Source organism: Charadrius vociferus, unplaced genomic scaffold, assembly GCF_000708025.1.
Source record: "Charadrius vociferus isolate BGI_N301 unplaced genomic scaffold, ASM70802v2 scaffold685, whole genome shotgun sequence".
NCBI classification, from domain to species: domain Eukaryota; kingdom Metazoa; phylum Chordata; class Aves; order Charadriiformes; family Charadriidae; genus Charadrius; species Charadrius vociferus.
In genome coordinates, this window is record NW_009648528.1 from 41,854 (window position 1) to 61,667 (window position 19,814).

The window sequence follows — 19,814 nt, forward strand, 5'->3', positions numbered from 1 at the left end:
AAGCAGTTTAGTCCCTTCTAACCTCGTCTCTTCCCCTCCTCTGCCCCTCTCTTTGAAGAGGGGTAGAGGGGAGCATCTGTTGGTCCCATCTGGGTTCCCCCAGGTCCCCAGTAGCCGATTTGGCCTAAACCACAACAACAGGTTATCCATGAATGTAAAATGTGCACTATAATCAAACAGGCCAAGCAGCTGAAGCCTTTTTGGTATGGAGGACAATGGCTGAAATATCAATATGGGGAGGCCTGGCAGATTGATTATATCACACTACCGCAAACCAGCCATGGCAAGCACCATGTGCTCACAATGGTGGAAGCGACTACTGGATGGCTGGAAACATACCCTGTGCCCCATGCCATTGCCTGGAATACTATCTTGGGCCTTGGAAAGCAAGTTTTATGGTGACACGGCACCCCAGAGAGAATTGAATCAGAAACGGGACTCATTTCTGAAACAACCTCATAGACACCTGGGCCAAGGAGCATGGCATTGAGTGGGTGTATCATATCCCCTGTCATGCATCAGCCTCAGGGAAAACTGAACAATACAATGGACTGTTAAAAGCTTCACTGAGAGCAATGGGTGCTGGGACATTCAAGCATTGGAATACACATTTAGCAGAAGCCGCTTGGCTAGTTAACACTAGAGGATCTGACAGTCGACCTGGCCCTGTCCAACAAAAGCCCTGTGCACTATGGAAGGATATAAGGTCCCCATAGTACATATAATGAACTGGTTGGGAAAAACAGTCCTCGTTATTCTTTCCTCAGGAAAGGGCAAACCTATTTGTGGGATTGTTTTTGCTCAAGGACCTGGGTGCACTTGGTGGGTAATGCGGAAGGATGGGGGAGTCCAACGTGTTCCTCAATGTGATTTAATCCTGGGTGAAAATAATCCATGATTTGAGTTGTATGATGGCAGTGTTACATGATGCTGTATGTCACCACTTGTCTTGGTTTGAGGACCACGATACCACTGCTGTGGCTGCTATGTGTCAAAGATACTATAGCAGGAATTTCTTGCTGCTAGCCAGGTTAGAGGCAAGAGGAGGAATTCATTGCAATGTTAAACTTATGGCCTAGTCCAAACAGATCAGGGATGGAGAATGTAATGGATATATCTTTAAATGAACTCAAGGAACATTTTATAGATATTTATGGACGTTTTACAGACATTTTATGGGGGGAAGGGGTGGTCAATGAGGATGTATTGCGATAGGGTAGAGCCTGAACATGACATAAATGGTATGGAATAAGGGGTGGAGAATGTGCTAGTTTTGACTGGTATAGAGATTAATTTCTTCCTAGTAGTTTGTACGGGGCTGTGTTTTGGATTTGCGCTGGGAACAGTGTTGATAACACAGGGTTGTTTTAGCTATTGCTGAGCAGTGCTCACACAGAGTCAAGGCCTTTTCTGCTCCTCACACCGCCCCGCCAGCGATGGGCTGGGGGTGGGCAAGGAGTTGGGAGGGGACACAGCCGGGACAGCTGACCCCAACTGACCTAAGGGGTATCCCAGACCATATGATATCACACTCAGCTATAAAAGCTGCAGGGAAGAAGAAGGAAGGGGGAACATTCGGACTGGCTGGGTATTGGTTAGTTGGTGAGCAGTTGTTTTCTTTTGCATTGCTTGTCTGTATTGGGTTTTATTTTCCTGTCTCTCTTTGTTGGGTGTTTTTTTGTTTAGGTTTGTTTTTCTTCCTGTTTTCCTTATAATTTTTTAAAATTCTTTCCTTTTAATTATTAAGCTGTCTTTATCTCAACCCACGAGTTTCTTTCTTGCTTTTACCCTTCCAATTCTCCCCTCCATCCCACTGGGGGAGAGTGAGCAAGCAGCTGTGTTGCTTAGTTGCCGGCCAGGATTAAACCACACCACCTTCTCAACAGCCATTATAAAATATATTGTGCGGAAGATGGAAATGAGGGGTAAAAAGTTGCTATATTGGTTTACTTTTTTGGTGTTTTGCACACTTGCAGCTGTATTATATAGGACTAAAGTCTTCAATTTCTCTGCATTTCTTTCTTGTAGGGGGATTGTTAGTGTTTCTAGTATATCTTCTGTCTTGAAGAAATATAGGCAAATCATGTTCTACAGTATGAATCAGATAAGGAGCAAATTTTTAATAATTACTCTTTAGTTTCATCCAGTAAATGTTTTTTTTCAATAGCTTGATGGGTCTTCATTATATGCCAAGAGACATGATTATGAATTATTTCAGTCCTGTGCCTGAAAATATTTTAGATCTTTAATCAAGATTACTGCTTTCAATTAAGTGTTTTTGTTTTGTTTTGTTTTTTAATTTTGTTTTTCAAAATATATCTTATCCTTTTAGGCCTGAACTGTTTACAAGTATTTGGCAATATGTTGAAATGTTTGTAAATCTTCTTATATTAGGAAGGAAACATGCCATTGGAAGATTTACTGGCATTCTATGGCTATGAACCAGCGATTCCAGTTATGGTCAGTTCCAGTGCGGATAGCTCTCCAAGTGAACTTGCAGATGAACTTCCAGATATGACTCTAGATAAAGTAAGTCAGAACTATTTTTTCCTGTATTACAATTTAAAAGCAGAAATCCAGGTGGCCTTAAATTATATTTCACTATCTCTTGATGTTACAAAATGCATATCTTTGTCAATTTCATTATACAATTAAGAGTTACTGTACTAGTGGTGGACTTGGCAGTGGGAAGTTTACGGTTGGACTCAATGATCTTAAACGTGTTTTCCAACCTAAATTATTCCATGATTCTGTGATTCTACTCTGAATTCATTCTTTTTCAAGGATATTGAAGATCTGAATCTAATTCTTATTATCACACACATGCATAGCAACTTTAGTGGCACTATATTACTACAAATGAGAAATGAATAAGTCTTCTAAAATACATCCAGAGAACTTTAGATTTCTTTATTAATCAAAGTGGGATTTTTCTGAAAATATCTATATTCTATTTTAATGTGTGAAATGTCCAGAAATACTAATTCCGTCTTTCAACATACATGTTATGTTATCAAAACTTTGTGGATAACTTGAAAATGCACTCCTGAATGCTTTGAAATGTTCCTTTCAAATGCATATAATTTGGAAAGGTCTCAACTTTGGGGGGCAAGAGAGAGAGTGTTTTATGTGTAATGACTATATGTGTTGCAGTGTTGAATATAAAAACTTGAAACAAGTTTTTGTGATTCGCAGACTAACTTTGAATTCTGAGATCTGATTTTTGGCTATAAGGCATGTGCAGCTAGTAGTTTGAATTATATGTAGGTAGTAAGTATGTGTCTTTCTTTCTGTACATATTATGAAATTATACACTCCACAGAAAGTAGGGTGTAATGATGGCTCTGCACATCTGATTCTCATTAGTAGTCACAATTGTGTTGAGGCTATAGAAATGTAGTCAGCTTGTTGTCTAATACAGTTCTTTCCTTCCCTAATCTTTCTATATGTCTGCTAGTGGAGGAAGTGTGCTTTTTTCCTTCCTTTTTTCAACCTACAGAGACTTGTTGTTTTTTTTTTTTTTTTTTTTGTGCGATTTGGGAAGATAATGGGTTGTCTATCTGTAACTTCTCAGCAAAAGTCTACAAAAGTGCCTGTCTGGTTTGTGGTTTTGGTGTGGTTTTTGTTGGTTGTTTCCCCCCCCGAGTTTAAGGGGTAACAGCCTGTTAAAGCTTTAGTATATCTGTGATGCAGAATGACAGAATTCTAAAGATTTCCACTGGCGTTTTTCATTGGAGGAACATCTGAGATGTGATGCTTGCAGAGGTTACTGCTTGTGCATTTATTTTAATAGAAGACAAGGGGGAAATGAACCCCTGTGTTCAACTCTGAAATGAATGGTTATATTTGTTCAGAGATTTAGGAGTGAACTAGCTTTTTAATCCAGAGGGGATGATCTGCTAAAATTACTTATAGTAAAATAATTCATTTTAATTAATGGGACTTACAATTTGCTGTATCTAAATGCTCACCAGTCTATACTTAATAGTCAGTCTGAGGTTTAATTTTTTTTATTTTAACGATACAGGAGGAAATAGCTAAAGACCTCTTGTCGGGTGATGATGAAGAAACACAGTCCTCTGCTGATGACTTGACGCCATCAGTTACTTCGCATGAGGCTACTGACTTCTTTCCTCGGCCATTAAGATGTAGGAAACCTAATTTCATAATAGTACTCAGAGTCTTAGCATTAAATATATATAGCTTCCTAGTTTAAAATATCAAAGTTGCAGAGTAGTGCTGACTTTACTGGGAATTGAGAAACAGTGCTTTGCAGGATGTTGCTTATGAATGTTGTCTTTGGTTGGTATTATTGATTACCTAAAAGACCTATATTTAGTACTGTGCTCCAAGCACAAGTACAATTAATTTTTCTACAAATACAGTAACTTTTCATAATTAATAGTTAATGTGTTGAGGAACACTCTTCATGATTTTCAATATATTAGTGAATGACATGAATATGTAACCCATTCTTTTAAATTAGTGTTTCTCTACTAAAATATTTGCTGCTGCTTTTAAGCCAGTGACCTTTCAGCCTGTGGATGTGAATTGGGGTGTGGTTTCTTTGTGATTATTTCCCTTCACACATTCAACAGTTTTCCATAGGACTTCACGAGCCAAAGTGGTTTTATACGGGATGGGGCCTATGAACCCATGACCACCAAAATTTCATTACCCATGGAGCTATTATGGGAACTATCTGAGAACCAGTGGTTCAGTTATCCAGCCTGGACAAGATATACCTCATTGCTCCAATTCTAGTACACTAGTGAACAAATGAACTGCAATAGGCAATGTGGAAGATTTTTATCACAGTTTTAATTTGGCAAGTATCTTGAGCTGTTTCTGGGGGATTTCATCCCTCTAGAGAAGGGGGATGATAAAGGGCATGTGCTGTCTCAGTCATCAGCAATTGTAGCCCTTTGCATGCTGCTGACTGTAATGTAAGACATTTGTATTGAGAGAGATATACAAAAACCTTAAAAATGATAATGCCCTTTTTTGGTTAAACAAACCCCAAACTTGCTGGCACTTGTGAGCTGTTAATGAATATGACACTGAAAGTGTGGCAGCTTTATGGAAAAAATTATTACCCCCTTATCTTACTTGGGATTAAGAAACGGTCATCTTTGCTTTCAGCTATCATGGTTTTCTCTCAGAATGTTACTCTTTCTCTATTAGAACTTTTGGTTGGACATTTTTAAATCAAATATCCACCATTTCGGGGAGGGAAATGTCAGTTTTCTGTGTTGTTGACAGTTTCTTTTTTTTTTTTTCTGATCCCTGTCCATTTCTCTTAGATAACATTCAATTTTAAGATGATGTCTAACACATAGGCTGTTTTAATAAATTTGGATTAATTGGAAAAAATAATTGCATATTATTATCTAGGCATATTGTTGTTTCATGCATTCATGTTAGCTTCTTACCTGCTACTTCTGACAGCAAAAAGAGAGAGACTGGTGATTGTAGTAATGACTACAAAAGAGGAGCCTCAGTCCATACAGTCTTGGATATTGTGTCTGATGTTGATGATTCTATTTAGTTGTGATGAAGCTAAAATTGCAACCCTATTTATGAGCATGTTGTTACTGAAAATTGAGAATACAAACTAATTGAGAATACAAAAATAATTTAATCTTATCAGAACTGTAGATTCCATTCTGCCAGGGATAAAACAGAAAATAAAATTACTTCAGAACCCAGTATCACAGTGTTCCAGATTCTAAAATGAGTTATTCTGTAGAGTACTGTATTTGAATTACTTGGAGTGCTCTGCTGTATTTATTCCTAAGAAAAAATATATTAAAGAAGAATAAGCAGTCTTTTGCTTATTCTATTTTGTGTATATCTACTATATCTTCACTCCATGCTGAGGCAACCTTGTTTAAAGGAATGTTTTGAATGCCCATTAAAACTTCTGATGTAAGGCTTTAGTAGGTAATAAAGACTTGCCTTCAACTTTACTTTCTTTGTGATTAACTTGGGGCTAAATCATAGCCCTGGAAGTTTTCTGTTTTTCTCGTACCTTTTCTATAAGGTATAAGCCTTTATTGAAGAAAATTGATGAAGAAAAATTCTCGTTTCCTTTTGACTGTTAGAAATATAGTAGATTGTCTCAGTTGCAGTGATGATAAATGTTTCAGTTCTGCAATATACAAGTACCAGTGCTTTCTGACTTCATGGTAGTTTGATAGAAATGTAGATCAACAGACTCATGATGAGTGTCTCCCAGAATAAAAGCCAGGGGCTCCTTTCAAAAGTAAAGGATATCTTGTAGTTCTGTGTTTGAACTGAAAATTCTTCCTAGCTAAAACCAAACTTCTTTGTGTCTGAAGCAAACACTACGTGTGATGGAGATAAGGAATCAGATGGTGAAGACATAGAGGCAGACAACGGTAATTCATCTGAAGATTTGAGAAAGGTGATAACTATATCTTAAAAAAAAAAAAGTTAAGAAAAACTTTACTATTAAGAAAAATACATTAAGATTTATAGTACATATCTGAAATAGTATCTTAATTCTGGAATTCTCTGCAAAATGCCATGTTAATGGCATTTGTAATGTCTCCATGTACAAAATATTAGGCTCATACCGTTCTCTTGTGATTATTGTTACATCTTCAGGAAATAATGGTTGGTTCGCAGTATCAGGCTGAAATTCCACCTTACCTTGGCAGATACAGTTATAATGAAAAGGGTAAGTTCTTCTGTTTTACTTTTTATCTTATATTTATGCATAGTAGTTGATGGAAAAATCTTATTTAAACTTATAAGATAAATTCAATGGCTTAGTTAAAGTCTGAGACCTTAAAAAAAAAAAGAACCAAAAAACAAAACAAAACAACCCAAACCCCCCTAGTCAACTGAAGTAACGCAACCACATAATTATATCTCAGAAGTGTGACTCAACTTTGAGAGGTGATTCTCAAGAAGACGTAGGAGGGTGGATTACAGTGTTAATTCTGAAGTATCTAGTAATATTAGGAGGCAACAAACTGGGTTAAGAAGGAAATATTTTCATCAGAGTATCATAACTGGGCTATGAGCATGTAACTTAGTTTACATTGAAGATCTTCAAAATGGTATTTTTCTTTGCTTGTTTTTTGGCAAGCACAACTGTGTGGGTTACAAAATGGATATAAAAACAAAACAATAAACTATTTTAAATTTCTGTAGCATGAGTAGATGTAGGTCCTGATACACCTTGTCTTTTAAAAAATATGATGTTTTAAGTATGATGTTATTTCTGTGTAAATTTAGGTTAAAAACTGCAATTATGCTAGAGTAGAAAAAATAACTTATTTAATAGAGTTTTATTTGGTATCTTTAGAAACCCTCACTATGAGAAAAGTATAGTATATATAGCTGTGGAATTCAAAAAGCAAATATTGAAAGAAATTTGTTCATGGGTGGAACAGCTGTGAAATTGAACAGTTTAGGGGAGATGTTAATAAATGAAGGGCATTCTGTTTTTCTTCTGTAAGCTACTTGTGTTCAAACTGTAACATTTCATGGAAATATCGTTTAAGTGAAGTATATCAAGTCTTTTCACCATTGCCAACTCCTTTTTGAAGAATGATCCTTTGCATTAGAGGAGAAGAATTAGTATGGATGGAGCTGGAAGCATTAGCAAATGAACATCTCTTGTGTTGCTTAAGAGACCTAGGGAAGTTTCCCATTTTCTAAGATTCAAGCATGATGCTTAACGGTTGTAGAAAATGGAGGAGTAGGAACCAGATTTATCTGGATAGTCCTTTTACTATTTACACATCTTGACTTCTCCTTGGCCGAGAACTAGAGAAGGGCCAATAATCAGAGGATGATCAGAAAGGTGTTAATCTGACAACTTTCTCTGGAATGAGCTGGTGCTAGAGAGAACCAGTGAGAGTATTGTCCACTGGCATGACCAAGAGCAAAGAGGTAGCTCCCAGATGGGAGAGCCTGAGGAGCTCCTCTTGAGAATATCAGGCATGGACTCCAGCAAGAAGTGCTAGGTTGTCTTGGTTGATAATGGAGGTTGAAGCTGAGCATCAGCAGTGCTCAGAGAGGTTGGACCTGACTGTATGGGTGGAGAATTCTGTGAAAGCCTCTTCTGTACTCCCTGAAGAGCTTGTGATGGCAAACGGGCTTATATTTCTGCTATGTAGTCCCAGCTACTGGAATTGTGCTAGAAGGCAGTTCTGCTCTTCTATAAACCTTACACTTGTAACATTGTAATTTCTGTTTGAAATCTTTGTGTTCTTAAGCCATAACAGAAATTTCAAAGGAGATGTAATTCTTTCCTGCAGTTTTATGATATTTGAGAATCTTCATCTCTTCTACTGTAACTGCCATTATGCTTCTGTGTTTGAATTTAATAACTCTGATTTTGTGTTGCCAAGAGAGTACACGAAGCATTATGTCTAATGTTATATCAAATCTATTGATCAGAGTAAAGGATTTACAGTTTAATCTAAAATTTAAATGTGTGCACAGACAAAGGTTCAGGCCAACTCTTGAATATTTCCAATACATTGTCTTTCAAATAAGCTACTTGAGGTGCATACATAGAATCATAGAATGGTTTAGGTTGGAAAGGACCTTAAAGATCATCGAGTTCCAACCCCCTGCCCTGGGCAGGGACACCTCCCACTAGACCAGGTTGCCCAAGGCCACATCCAGCCTGGCCTTGAACACCTCCAGGGATGGGGCCTCAACAACCTCTCTGGGCAACCTGTGCCAGTGCCTCACCAGCCTCAAAAACTTCTTCCTAATGTTTAATCTAAACCTGCCCTCTTCCAGTTTATATCCATTCCCCCTCGTCCTGTCACTCCATGCCCTAGTAAAAAAGTCCTTCCCCACCTCTCCTGTAGCCCCTTTAGGTACTGGAAGGCCGCAATAAGATCTCCCTGGAGCCTTCTCTTCTCCAGGCTGAACAGCCCCAACTCTCTCAGCCTCTCCTCATAGGAGAGGTGCTCCAGCCCTCGGATCGTCCTCGTGGATCTCCTCTGGACATGCTCCAGCAGGTCCATGTCTTTCGTTGGGGACTCCAGAGCTGGATGCAGTACTCCAGGTGGGGTCTCACGAGAGTGGAGTAGAGGGGCAGAATCACCTCCCTTGACCTGCTGGCCACAGTTCTTTTGATGCAGCCTGGGATACGGTTGGACGCCTGGGCTTCGATCGCACATTGCTGGCTCATGCTGAGCTTCTGGTCAATCAGCACCCCCAGGTCCTTCTCCTCAGGGCTGCTCTCCAGCCATTCCCTGCTGAGCCTGTATTTGTGCTTGGGATTGCCCCGACCCAGATGTAGGATTTCATGATTTCAGTATACTATGAAGGAGGACTATACATCATGATTGCTTGCAAAATATGGAACGTACAAGTTGTTAACAGCATTCAGTTGTTAGTGAACGGAAAAAGAAATTACCACGTTGAGACCTAGATTTCAATTTTTAAGTAAGTTTTTTGGCAAATTTTAGTTGAAAAAGACCAGTTAGCCCCTGCCTTTTTTTTTGACATGTAATATTTGAAATATTAAAGTAATATCCTGCACTCTTACTGTAAACTATAGCTTATTTGTTAAAAACAGCTGAATAAAACTGAGTGGGTTTGCTAGTTTGTTTATATGAAGATGATGAATACATATGCATAATTTAACTTGAATCATCTAGCTGTCAACAAGCTGCTCCTCTGTAAAGAGACTCTCGAGTTCAGTCCCTTATCTCATCCTCATGGAACCTGAATCTCTTCACCATACCACACTGCAGAGTCTGTCTCTTAACTGAGGCTTTTGGGTAAAAAGTGAACTGCAATTTAAAAGTGGCATGGTGGTGCTTGATTTGATTACTTCTGTATCCCTGTTCTTTGTCTTTGTGAAATAGCTTTTTATGTTATAGCCTTAAAAATGTCACACCTGGCATTAATGGATTTCTGTTTTAATAGCCTATGAAAATGAAGACCATTTACTTTGGAAACCTGATGTGATCTCAGAAAGTAAAGTTAAGGAATACCTTTTTGAAATGTCCTTAAAAACAGTAAATGAAAATATGATTGGCAGAATTCCTGAAGGGCCACATACACGGGACAACGAGCAAGTATGTTTAGTATGTTTTATATCCTGTTCCATTTGTGACACACTGTTTTATAAGTAATGTGTTATCTTTCTCTGCCTTGTATTATAAAGGTGGCAATATTCAATTTTTTTCTTTGATTAGATGTTATTGGGATCAGGATCTTATTTGTAATTTTAAGCACGTGCTTAAAGTGACGAGTATTTGAATGTTGGCAGTGTTGTCATCTGTGATGTTTCTGATTGCCATGATGTTGACAAATCCGCCCTTTCTAATAATTGCATATAATGTTTTACACTTGCTTAATTAAACCTTGCCTCAGCTTTTGAATGGTTTTGCTTTTGGTTGTTGTTTTAAAATTTTCATCCTGTATAAAGTTAAATCCTGGGTTTTTTTACATTAAATATGCTCACTGAAAAGCTAGTTTCAGAAGTTTAGAGTGGATATTTGCAAACTTTGACTCTTTCTAAAGACTACTTCTATTTTATAGGCACTATATGAACTTCTCAAAAGTAGCCATAATGTTAAAGAAGCAATTGAGAGATACTGCTCAAATGGAAAGGCATCTCAGGGTAAGAGAGAGTACCTGCTTTTTAAGAAATGTGTGTTTGGAGGAAAAAAAAAGAATAATAATAATAAAAAAAAGTTGTGTAGAAAAACCTTGAGTAAGATTCGGATTGACGAGCACGTCCCTTTCCATGATGTCTGAGCACAGATTAGGTATAATCTGACTGTTGGCCAGATTTCTGCTAGAGAAGTTTGCAACTTATATAAAGGTTGCAGGATCAGCTTTTACACCTTTTCTTCCCTTCTTTCATTCATTGCTGTTTTAAGAATGGCACAGACTAAGGACAAGGATGGGGGGGAGTTGTGATTTTTCTCCCAAAAGGCAGTTCTCGCCCACATTACAGTACCTTTTTGAGATCATGATCAATTATAATCTGATGACATATATACCAGAATCAGGAGAACATAGCTGGCTATGTGAGTGAGCCCCACTCTCTTCATCACTGTGCTAACATTGTGCTATGTCAACCCTCAACTGGTTCTACTGTATGGTTCTATAGGTCTTTGGTAGACTGTGGAGAGATTAGTTTGAGTTCACAGTGGAAAAGGAGCTTCCATCTTGTATGTCCCTAACTTTATTACTCCCTTAAATAAAAATCAGAGTTTATCACTTAACAAAGACGGTTCTTTGTCCTGTATTTTATATGTGTTGCATAAAGCAGAAATGGATTATGAGCCCTGGTATAAGTTGGTATTCTAGCAGATGTTCCCTACTCAAAACTGGATGTAAAGGGAATTTGAGTGTTTACAAGTTAGGTGCTGTGAAAGCTAAGTGTCTAAGGTAAAGCTGAAGGGAACAATAAGGAACATCAGAGCAGTGCTTCAGAAAGCTCTCGTACAAGAAGAGATTGTGTAGAGCTAAAAACTAAGGAAGTATCAGTTGCAGGGCTGTATCCTAAGCTCCACACCTCTCTAGGATTTAGATTCTTGTTTTGGGATTGAAAAATACCGCTGCCTATTTGTGGGTCAGAGCCTCCAAATTCTTTCCTAAGGACTCACCTACCAGGACTTGTGCAAAGCGTTTGACACTGTCTCGCATGACATCCTTGTCTCTAAATTGGAGAGACATGGATTTGACCAATGGACCACTCGGTGGATTAGGAACTGGATGGATGGTCACACTCAAAGGGTTGCAGTCAACAGCTCAATTTCCAAATGGAAACCAGTGATGAGTGGCGTTCCTCAGGGGTCGGTATTGGGACCTGTACTGTTCAATGTCTTTGGTGACATGGACAGTGGGGTCAAGTGCACCCTCAGCAAGTTTGCCGATGATACCAAGCTGTTTGGTGCAGATGACATGCTGGAGGGGAGGGATGCCATCCAGAGGGACCTGGACAGGCTGGAGAGGTGGGCCCAAGCCAACCTCATGCAGTTCATCAAGGCCAAGTGCAAGGTCCTACATCTGGGTCGGGGCAATCCCAAGCACAAATACAGGCTTTTGAATATCCTTTGTCCTCCAGGATGAAAGACTTCAGAAATCAGACTCTCTTATTATCAATCTTTATAAACAAGAATGTTAGATTTCGGGTAGGATATTTGTACAGTAGATGAAAGAACATGGGTTTAAATAATTGAATTATTGAGTTTTTTAGAGTGCGTTTGGATATTCATGCATTAGCATCACAAATATTTTATTCTCTGTAAAAGGTTAGTAAGTGAAAATAAGTTTATCATGCTACTTTTGCAATTGTCTAGAAGAGATGACAGCATGGACAGAAGAAGAATGCAGAAGCTTTGAACATGCACTTCTGATTTATGGAAAAGACTTTCATCTCATACAGAAAAACAAGGTTAGTATTTTATAATTAAGTGGAAGAATTGTTAGATTATATGGTGCTGAAAACTTGTAAAGAAAAAATTTTCAGAAGCCATGCAGAAGAGTGAAATAAGAACAAACATGTTAAAACCAGCTTGGCATTTTTGTGCTAATTTTACCTCCAATGTCATTGGAAAAGCTAGGCGTTGCAAGATGAGTCAATATGTTATCTCTGAAATCAACTTATGTTGACATTACTTCCATTTATGCATTTATATTATAATTTAATTTAAATGTCTGCCTCTTCTAGAAGTATAGTATTTCTATACCAATGGAAATGCATCTTTAATTATTTTTGTCACCAGGAAGGTGTAATTCTACAGAAACAGGCTTAGCTCTTTGTGTTTTCAGAAACTGTAGTCATCCATCAGTACTCTGGTTTCTGGTGAACAAAGGAGTTCTAATCTTGATCTGGATTGCTTCTGATTGACTCCTCTGTGCCTAAAGAATAGGAATTGGGATTTGTTTGTTTTTTCATCAAATATAGATATCATTTGATACAGTTGACAATATGGATGTTTCCAAACTTTCTGTACATCTCCTGTATGTTTTGATACCACCTTGAAGTTTTGTACTGGTTTTGGCTGGGATAGAGTTAAATTTCTTCAGAGTAGCTAGCATGGGGCTATGTTCTGGATTTGTGCTGGAAACAGTGTTGATAATACAGGAATGTTTTCCTTATTGCTGAGCAGTGCTTACGCAGTCGAGGCCTCTTCTGTTCCTCAGACTGCCCTACCAGGGAGTAGGTTGAAGGTACGAAAGGAGCTGGGAGGGGACACAGCTGGGACAGCTGGCCCCAACTGACCTAAGGGGTATCCCAGACCACATGACATCACACTCAGCAGTAATACTGGGGGGGTGAAGGTTGGCGGGGGCTGCTGTTGCTTGGGGACTGGCTGGTCATCGGTTGGTTGGAGAGCAATTGTTTTCTTTTGCATCGCTTGTTTTTCTTGTGGTTTATTTTCCTTTTTTTTTTTTTTTTTTTTTTTTTTTTTTTTTTTAAACAATGTAACCATGTAAACAAAGTAACAGCAAGCAGCTGTGTGGTGCTTAGTTGCTAGCCGGGGTTAAACCACAAGTTTTCTTTTGGGGGACTGGTGTTTTTGTTGTATTTCAGGTGAACTTTATAGGGTTGTGGTTGCTGTTCAACAACAGATAGTCCTGCTCAACACTTGGCTTAACCTGTCCGATTATAAATATTTCTGTGGTTCAAATTTTAAATGGACATTACCAATAAACAGTAATTCACCAGAGATACAAAGAAATAATTTAAAAATATTTTTTCCAACATGCAACAAAGCACATGAGTTGATCTATCTGTCACTATGGACCAGAATTTGTCTAAGTACCCAGAGTCTTTTCTGCTTCACTTCTCTTAGGTCATTGATTTGCTCAGCTTTTTCCATCTTGAGAGAGTCTGTCTTATAGTTTAAAATAATTGTCATATAGGTTATGAACTGAAATGCTTTGGATGGAGATACAGTTTCAATCTAGCTTATAAAAAAAAACCAAACAACAAAACAATAATAATGCATACAATAAAACAGATGTAATACTTTTTTAGAATAGAATATTTCAGTTGGAAGGGACCTACAATGATCATCTAGTCCAACTGCCTAACCACTTCAGGGCTGACCTAGAGTTTTATAGCATGTTAGTAAGGGCATTGTCCAAATGCCTCTTAAACACTGACAGGCTTGGGGTATTGACCACCTCTCTAGGAAGCCTGTTCCAGTGTTCGACCACCCTCTCTGTAAAGAAATTTGAAACTGTAGCTCTCTTTTCAAGTCTCCTGATTTAATTGGTTTGTTCCAGATACTAGAACAGTAAAACTAACAATATTGCAGGAATATGGGGACTGGGGAGATGACAAAATAATTCTTTGCGTTAGTCTTGTCATTTCTTCTTGCCTTTTTTTAGGTAAGAACCAGAACAGTTGCTGAGTGTGTGGCTTTTTATTACATGTGGAAAAAGTCAGAACGTTATGATTACTTTGCTCAGCAAACAAGATTTGGAAAGAAGAGATATAACCATCATCCAGGAGTTACGTAAGTAAAACATTCTTGGAATATGTTTTCTGTTGCAAATCATAAACGCAGAAGATTTTTATTTTATTTTATTTTCTTCTCATCATTGCAGTGTAATGCTGCAGTGGCTATGGCAACTGAAATTAAATCCATCATTATTTTTAGGCCTTATTTTCCTGTTAAATAACCTATTATGAATGCCATATTCTTTAAGGGACTACATGGATCGTTTGGTAGATGAAGCAGAAGCCCTTGGTGGAGCAGTACATTCTTCAGCCTTAACATCTAATGCTCGAACAGAAACCATTCCCGATCAACAACTAAGCATTCTGAATTCTATCACTGCCAATGAGTTGACAGGTAAATCAAGGAGGGGACACACACCAAAAAAACCCCAAAACAAACAAAAAAACTTTTTGTTGTAACTATATAAACAACTATTTCATTTACATTTTATGTTAATCTTTTTTTCTAGCATTGACAAACAGTGTAGCTACGGTCTGCCACACTTCAGATGCGAACTGCCTGGATGATGCCTTTCCTCCTATGGACAGCTTACCCCGAGCACCAGTTAATCATGTGCCTGTTGGAACAGAAGAATTGCTTAACTTGCCTAGCAATGGTGAAAGTGATTGTTTTAATTTATTTGAGACTGGCTTTTATCATTCAGAGCTAAACCCAATGAACATGTGCAGTGAGGAGACAGAAAGACCTGTAAAGAGATTGAAAATGGGAATTGCTGTCCCAGAATCTTTCATGAATGATGTTTCTGTAAATAACCTTGGTGTGGACTTTGAGAACCACACACACCACATTACTGGTGCCAAAATGGCTGTTTCAGTGGCTGACTTCAGCAGTCTATCTGCAAATGAGACAAATGATTTTATCAACACCCATGCTCTTCACCAACATACTGCCCTTCACTCAGAATGACTGTGGAAAACGAAACAAACAGTGGGTACTTTATGCAGTAGTAGTAAACTTGATGGGAGCTATCAGGTTTGCTTAGTCTTTCACTGGAAGTTTGAACTCTGACATCAGTGATGTCTTTTTATGTATAGAACTATATCTTGATTTATCAAGAGTAATTTCTTTTTTCAGTCCATAAATGTGGGAATGTTCAGCAGAGTTTGGGACAAAGAGAACTCTGTGGTGCAGCTTTAAGCTCTGCTTCAGTGGTGGGTTTTTTTGTTTTGGTTTGTTTTTTTTTTCCTCTAAAGCCTGTAGACAGAGGCCACTATTTCAAAACCAGCACAGAAGCTCTGAACTGATTGGAGTGGCTTTTTGGTCAAAGTTAGTTTTGCTGTAACGGATGCAGTGTAATAACAATGTTTACAGGTACTGATCCTGATCCCTGCTCAATGTAGCAATTTTTTTTTCTTATAAAGGCAGGGATGGGTTTCTTTAAACTGTACAAACATACAACGATGTTTTTTAAATGGAACCTTCTCTCATGTGATACTAAACTAGAGCACTTCAGTTTAAAAAACAGCAAGTTCATCTTGGTGGAAGCTAGCACAAGGGACTTAACATGAGTAAAGTATGAAGAGCTACGCTTGGATGCTGTTGCAAAATTATAGGCCATGGCTACCTTACACGGAATTAATTATGCTGCCAGAGGTATCTGTGTACTTTAAACTTACTGGCTTAAACAGATGCATTTTAGTCTATTGTGTTCAGATGGGTTTTATCCACAACTTTGAAGATTAATGCACCTATGTAACTTAACTTTCCTAAGGCAGATGATGTTGTATAAAGCTACAGTCTGCACAGCTTACGATTTACCACAAAACAAACAGTCTACAATTTGGAAGACATCTTAAATTGTTTGGAGCAATGTAGTTCAAAGTGTTACAGTTTTGAGAGACTATCTCGTTTATATAGAAGTAGTAGAACCTTGAAGTATGTAATTGAAAGTTTTTCTTCAGTGTGGATTGCATTTATTTGTTTTGGCAAGTCATTAGCTCAAAAACAGCACTTCACTACCTTGGTCAAATAGGAAAGGACAAGTAAAAATGTTTCCCATAAAAGCAACTGTTTAACTTCAGTGAATTTTAATTTTGAACATTGAGTGCAATTTAGCCATCCACAAAGTTTGTCTTGCAAATATTTGTTCTAATTCTTGTGGGAGACCATTACTTTGGTAGGATTACCCCTTTCCATCCATATTTTTTCCTTGCACTGTTCATATTACAAATCTAATTGCCACTAACTTGTTTTCATTATTGAAGTGATTAAGCTTGCATTGTTGAAATTTATAATAGTTGCTTCAAGGTTATGCTGAGTAATTAGAAAGTAGTGACTTTAATATTTGAAAGGGAAGAGGGTATTTATTATGCATACTGTGAACTGCATTGACATCTTGAGTTTGGGATGCAGTGTATGGAGTTTTCTTTACAGCATTGTAATGAACACTTTGAAGCATTTATGCTATAGCACATTTACTGTATTAAAGTAAATTAGCACAGTGGACAAAAATAAATATAATTTTGTAATCAGTTCTTCATTTATACATCTGAAATATGTAATTCTAGTAAGTACACAGTAAATAACGGGTAGCCTTGGCCCTATCTTGTACTCTGACATTTTTATCCAAGTTGTCAGCTTCTTGTTGCTGTGTTTTGTGCTGAACTGTGTACCTTGTTTCTTTTGTTTATGAATCAACACATTTTATGTAATTTTGTAAAATACTGGTCATAATACTTCATTGTTATACATTTGAGTATATGGGTTTACAGTGAATGGCTGGTCTGTATAAAAAAAATCATACAAAGATGAGCAAATGCTTATACCAGTTGCACTTAAATGAACATGTCCATTCTCATTAGCTGATGCAGTAATATATTAAATTTATCTATGCATTGCTGGGCTCTTAATGTAGACAGAGACTTGTCTAAGATTTGGGTTGTCAGCAAGTTGAATGGACACTTTAGTTTATTAAATAAAGACTTTTGACCAAAATTCAGAAAATGATGAGAGAAAAATGAATTCCAGCTAGTCTGATAGATCTTGAAATGCTGATCTTATTTAGCCTGTTGTCTAGCTAGTTGATACTTTCACTTTTAATTCCTTGTTAAAATGAGGCAATAATTTGCAAGATTTTGTAAATATGTAAATTCTTCATATCTTTTTAGATATCTATTTCAATATTTTCTGACGACATCTGTGTATAGTAACTTTTTTTTGTGCATGCTTGATGTGACATTTATAAATTTGTACCGCTATGACTTTATCCATGTAAAATAGCTATTTATTGAATTTTTCTTTTAGGAGCTGGACTTAATTATTTTTCTCTCAGTTTAAACATTTAAAATGGAGAACTTGTTACTGTTTATTAAAAGAATTGTGTTTTGAAATTCAGCATGAAGATAACTGAATTGCAACCATATGAAGAAATTATATTCCTTGGTTCTTTGAAGGTAAAGCACAATTCTTGTAACAAACTGTGGTGAATTCTTTGTCCTCTGCCATACTTTTTCTTCATACAAACAAACCAAAAATCCATAATGGACAATTGCAGTGTTGGTAAATGTATCCTTTTTATGTACAGGGAATTTGAAGAGGATAGCCGATTGATTTAGAAGTGTAATTTGGTGCTGTGATTATAGCAATACTTTTACTTTGGTTACTCGTATGTCATCTTCTAATGCTAGGTTTTTAAATGTTTAGTTTTCCTCTTGTCACGGTCAAACTGCTGAATTTACTTGAAGGATACTAAATTGTGTACTATTAGGTCAATGAATTGTGCAATTGTTTCCTGTTTTCAGTTTTTAAAACTGAGGATCAAAAATGTATGAAAAATTCAGATCAAGTAGAACATAGTAATACTACTTAATTTAACCAAAGTTTTTAAGTGAATATTTCAACTTTGAATGTAAAATAATGGATAAACTGACCAACAGGGACACTATTAGCCCAGCACTACAAGCACGTTGTCTACAGATGGGGAAACTAAATACAGTAATTTATAAAATAATTGCAAGGTTACTATTTTTTTATTCCTATTTTTCATTGGAAGAAGGAAAATACTATCAATTGTAAAATACAGTAGGTATGGTTATAGTCCTCTTAATAAAACAGAGATTCCAGTTATTCAAAGTAAGTACCCTGTGCATAACAACAAATTTAGTGACAATCGGATCATGTTTTTAATATCAGATGTTCAAGAGAAAGTCGCTATTGTTGCATTGGTTTTAATATTTGTATATAAACACTGAGATTTTTTTTATTATTATTTTGTATTTGTTGTACTTTAATACCTGGTGTACAATTCCAGAAATAAATGTCTGGAAACCTTTCTTGACTTGTAAAGCTTTTTCGTGCATCTCAATTATGTTTGCTACTTCCTTTTCAGAATTATTTAGCAATAACTGAACACATTTTTAAGATACTCTGGGTACTACTGAAGTGCACATTACCACTCTACCTAATTTTACAGATGAAATATTCTACAAGCAGTTGGGAGAAGTCTCATGATCGCTAGCCCTTGCTCCCATGGGGAACTTCAACTTCCCAGATGTCTGCTGGAAATACTACGCAGCAGAGAGGCAACAGTCCCGGAGGTTCCTGGAGTGTGTGGAAGACAACTTCCTAACACAGCTGGTGAGGGAGCCAACTAGGGAAAGCGCCCTACTGGACCTGTTTGGAAACAGAGAAGGACTTGTGGGAGATGTGACAGTTGGAGGCTGTCTTGGGCACAAATATCATGAAATGATATTTTCCTATTATCAGAGAAGTAAGGAGGGGGGTTAACAGAACTGCTATTTTGGACTTCCAGAGGGCAGACTTGGGCCTGTTATGGCAACACCAAGTTGGGTGGGAGTGTTGATCTGGTTAAGGGTAGAAAGCTCTACAGAGGGATCTGGTCAGGCTGGATCGATGAGAGAGATCTATGAGGTTCAACAAGGCCAAGTGCCGGGTCCTGCACTTTGGCCACAACAACCCCATGCAGAGCTACAGGCTTGGGGCAGAGTGGCTGGAAAGCTGTCCAGCAGAAAAGGACCTGGGGGCGTGGGTGGACAGCTGGCTGAATATGAGCCAGCAGTGTGCCCAGGTGGCCAAGAAGGCCAACGGCATCCTGGCCTGTCAGGAATAGTGTGGTGTTGTGGTTTCAACTGGGATGGAGTTGACTTTCTTGCTAGCAGCTGGTGTAGTGCTATGTTTTGGATTTGGGATGAGAAACAGTGATGATAGCGCACTGGTGGTTTTTTACTTGTTCCTAGGCAGTCAAGGCTTTTTCTGCTTCTCATATGGCTCTGCCAGCAAGTAGGCTGGGAGGGCACAAGAAGTTGTGAGGGTATACAGCTGGGACAGCTGACCCCCAACTGACCAAAGGGCTATTCCATACCA

The 19,814-nt window shown here is 37.8% G+C and overlaps 1 protein-coding gene across 2 annotated transcripts in view; it reads left to right on the forward strand.

Moving 5' to 3' along the window:
• Positions 1-15,398, forward strand: part of LOC104287131 (mesoderm induction early response protein 3-like) — a 21,682-nt gene extending 6,284 nt beyond the window's left edge. Inside the window, exons 3-12 of one of the 2 annotated variants that reach the window (XM_009885795.1) lie at positions 2,395-2,529; positions 4,028-4,148; positions 6,342-6,427; positions 6,631-6,703; positions 9,928-10,079; positions 10,546-10,627; positions 12,318-12,412; positions 14,359-14,486; positions 14,680-14,825; positions 14,941-15,398. In XM_009885795.1, the coding sequence (XP_009884097.1) occupies positions 2,395-2,529; positions 4,028-4,148; positions 6,342-6,427; positions 6,631-6,703; positions 9,928-10,079; positions 10,546-10,627; positions 12,318-12,412; positions 14,359-14,486; positions 14,680-14,825; positions 14,941-15,398 (1,476 nt within the window). The remainder of the gene's footprint in view (positions 1-2,394; positions 2,530-4,027; positions 4,149-6,341; positions 6,428-6,630; positions 6,704-9,927; positions 10,080-10,545; positions 10,628-12,317; positions 12,413-14,358; positions 14,487-14,679; positions 14,826-14,940) is intronic. The other variant, XM_009885796.1, reaches the window with a different exon arrangement.
• The last annotated feature ends 4,416 nt before the right edge of the window (positions 15,399-19,814 follow it).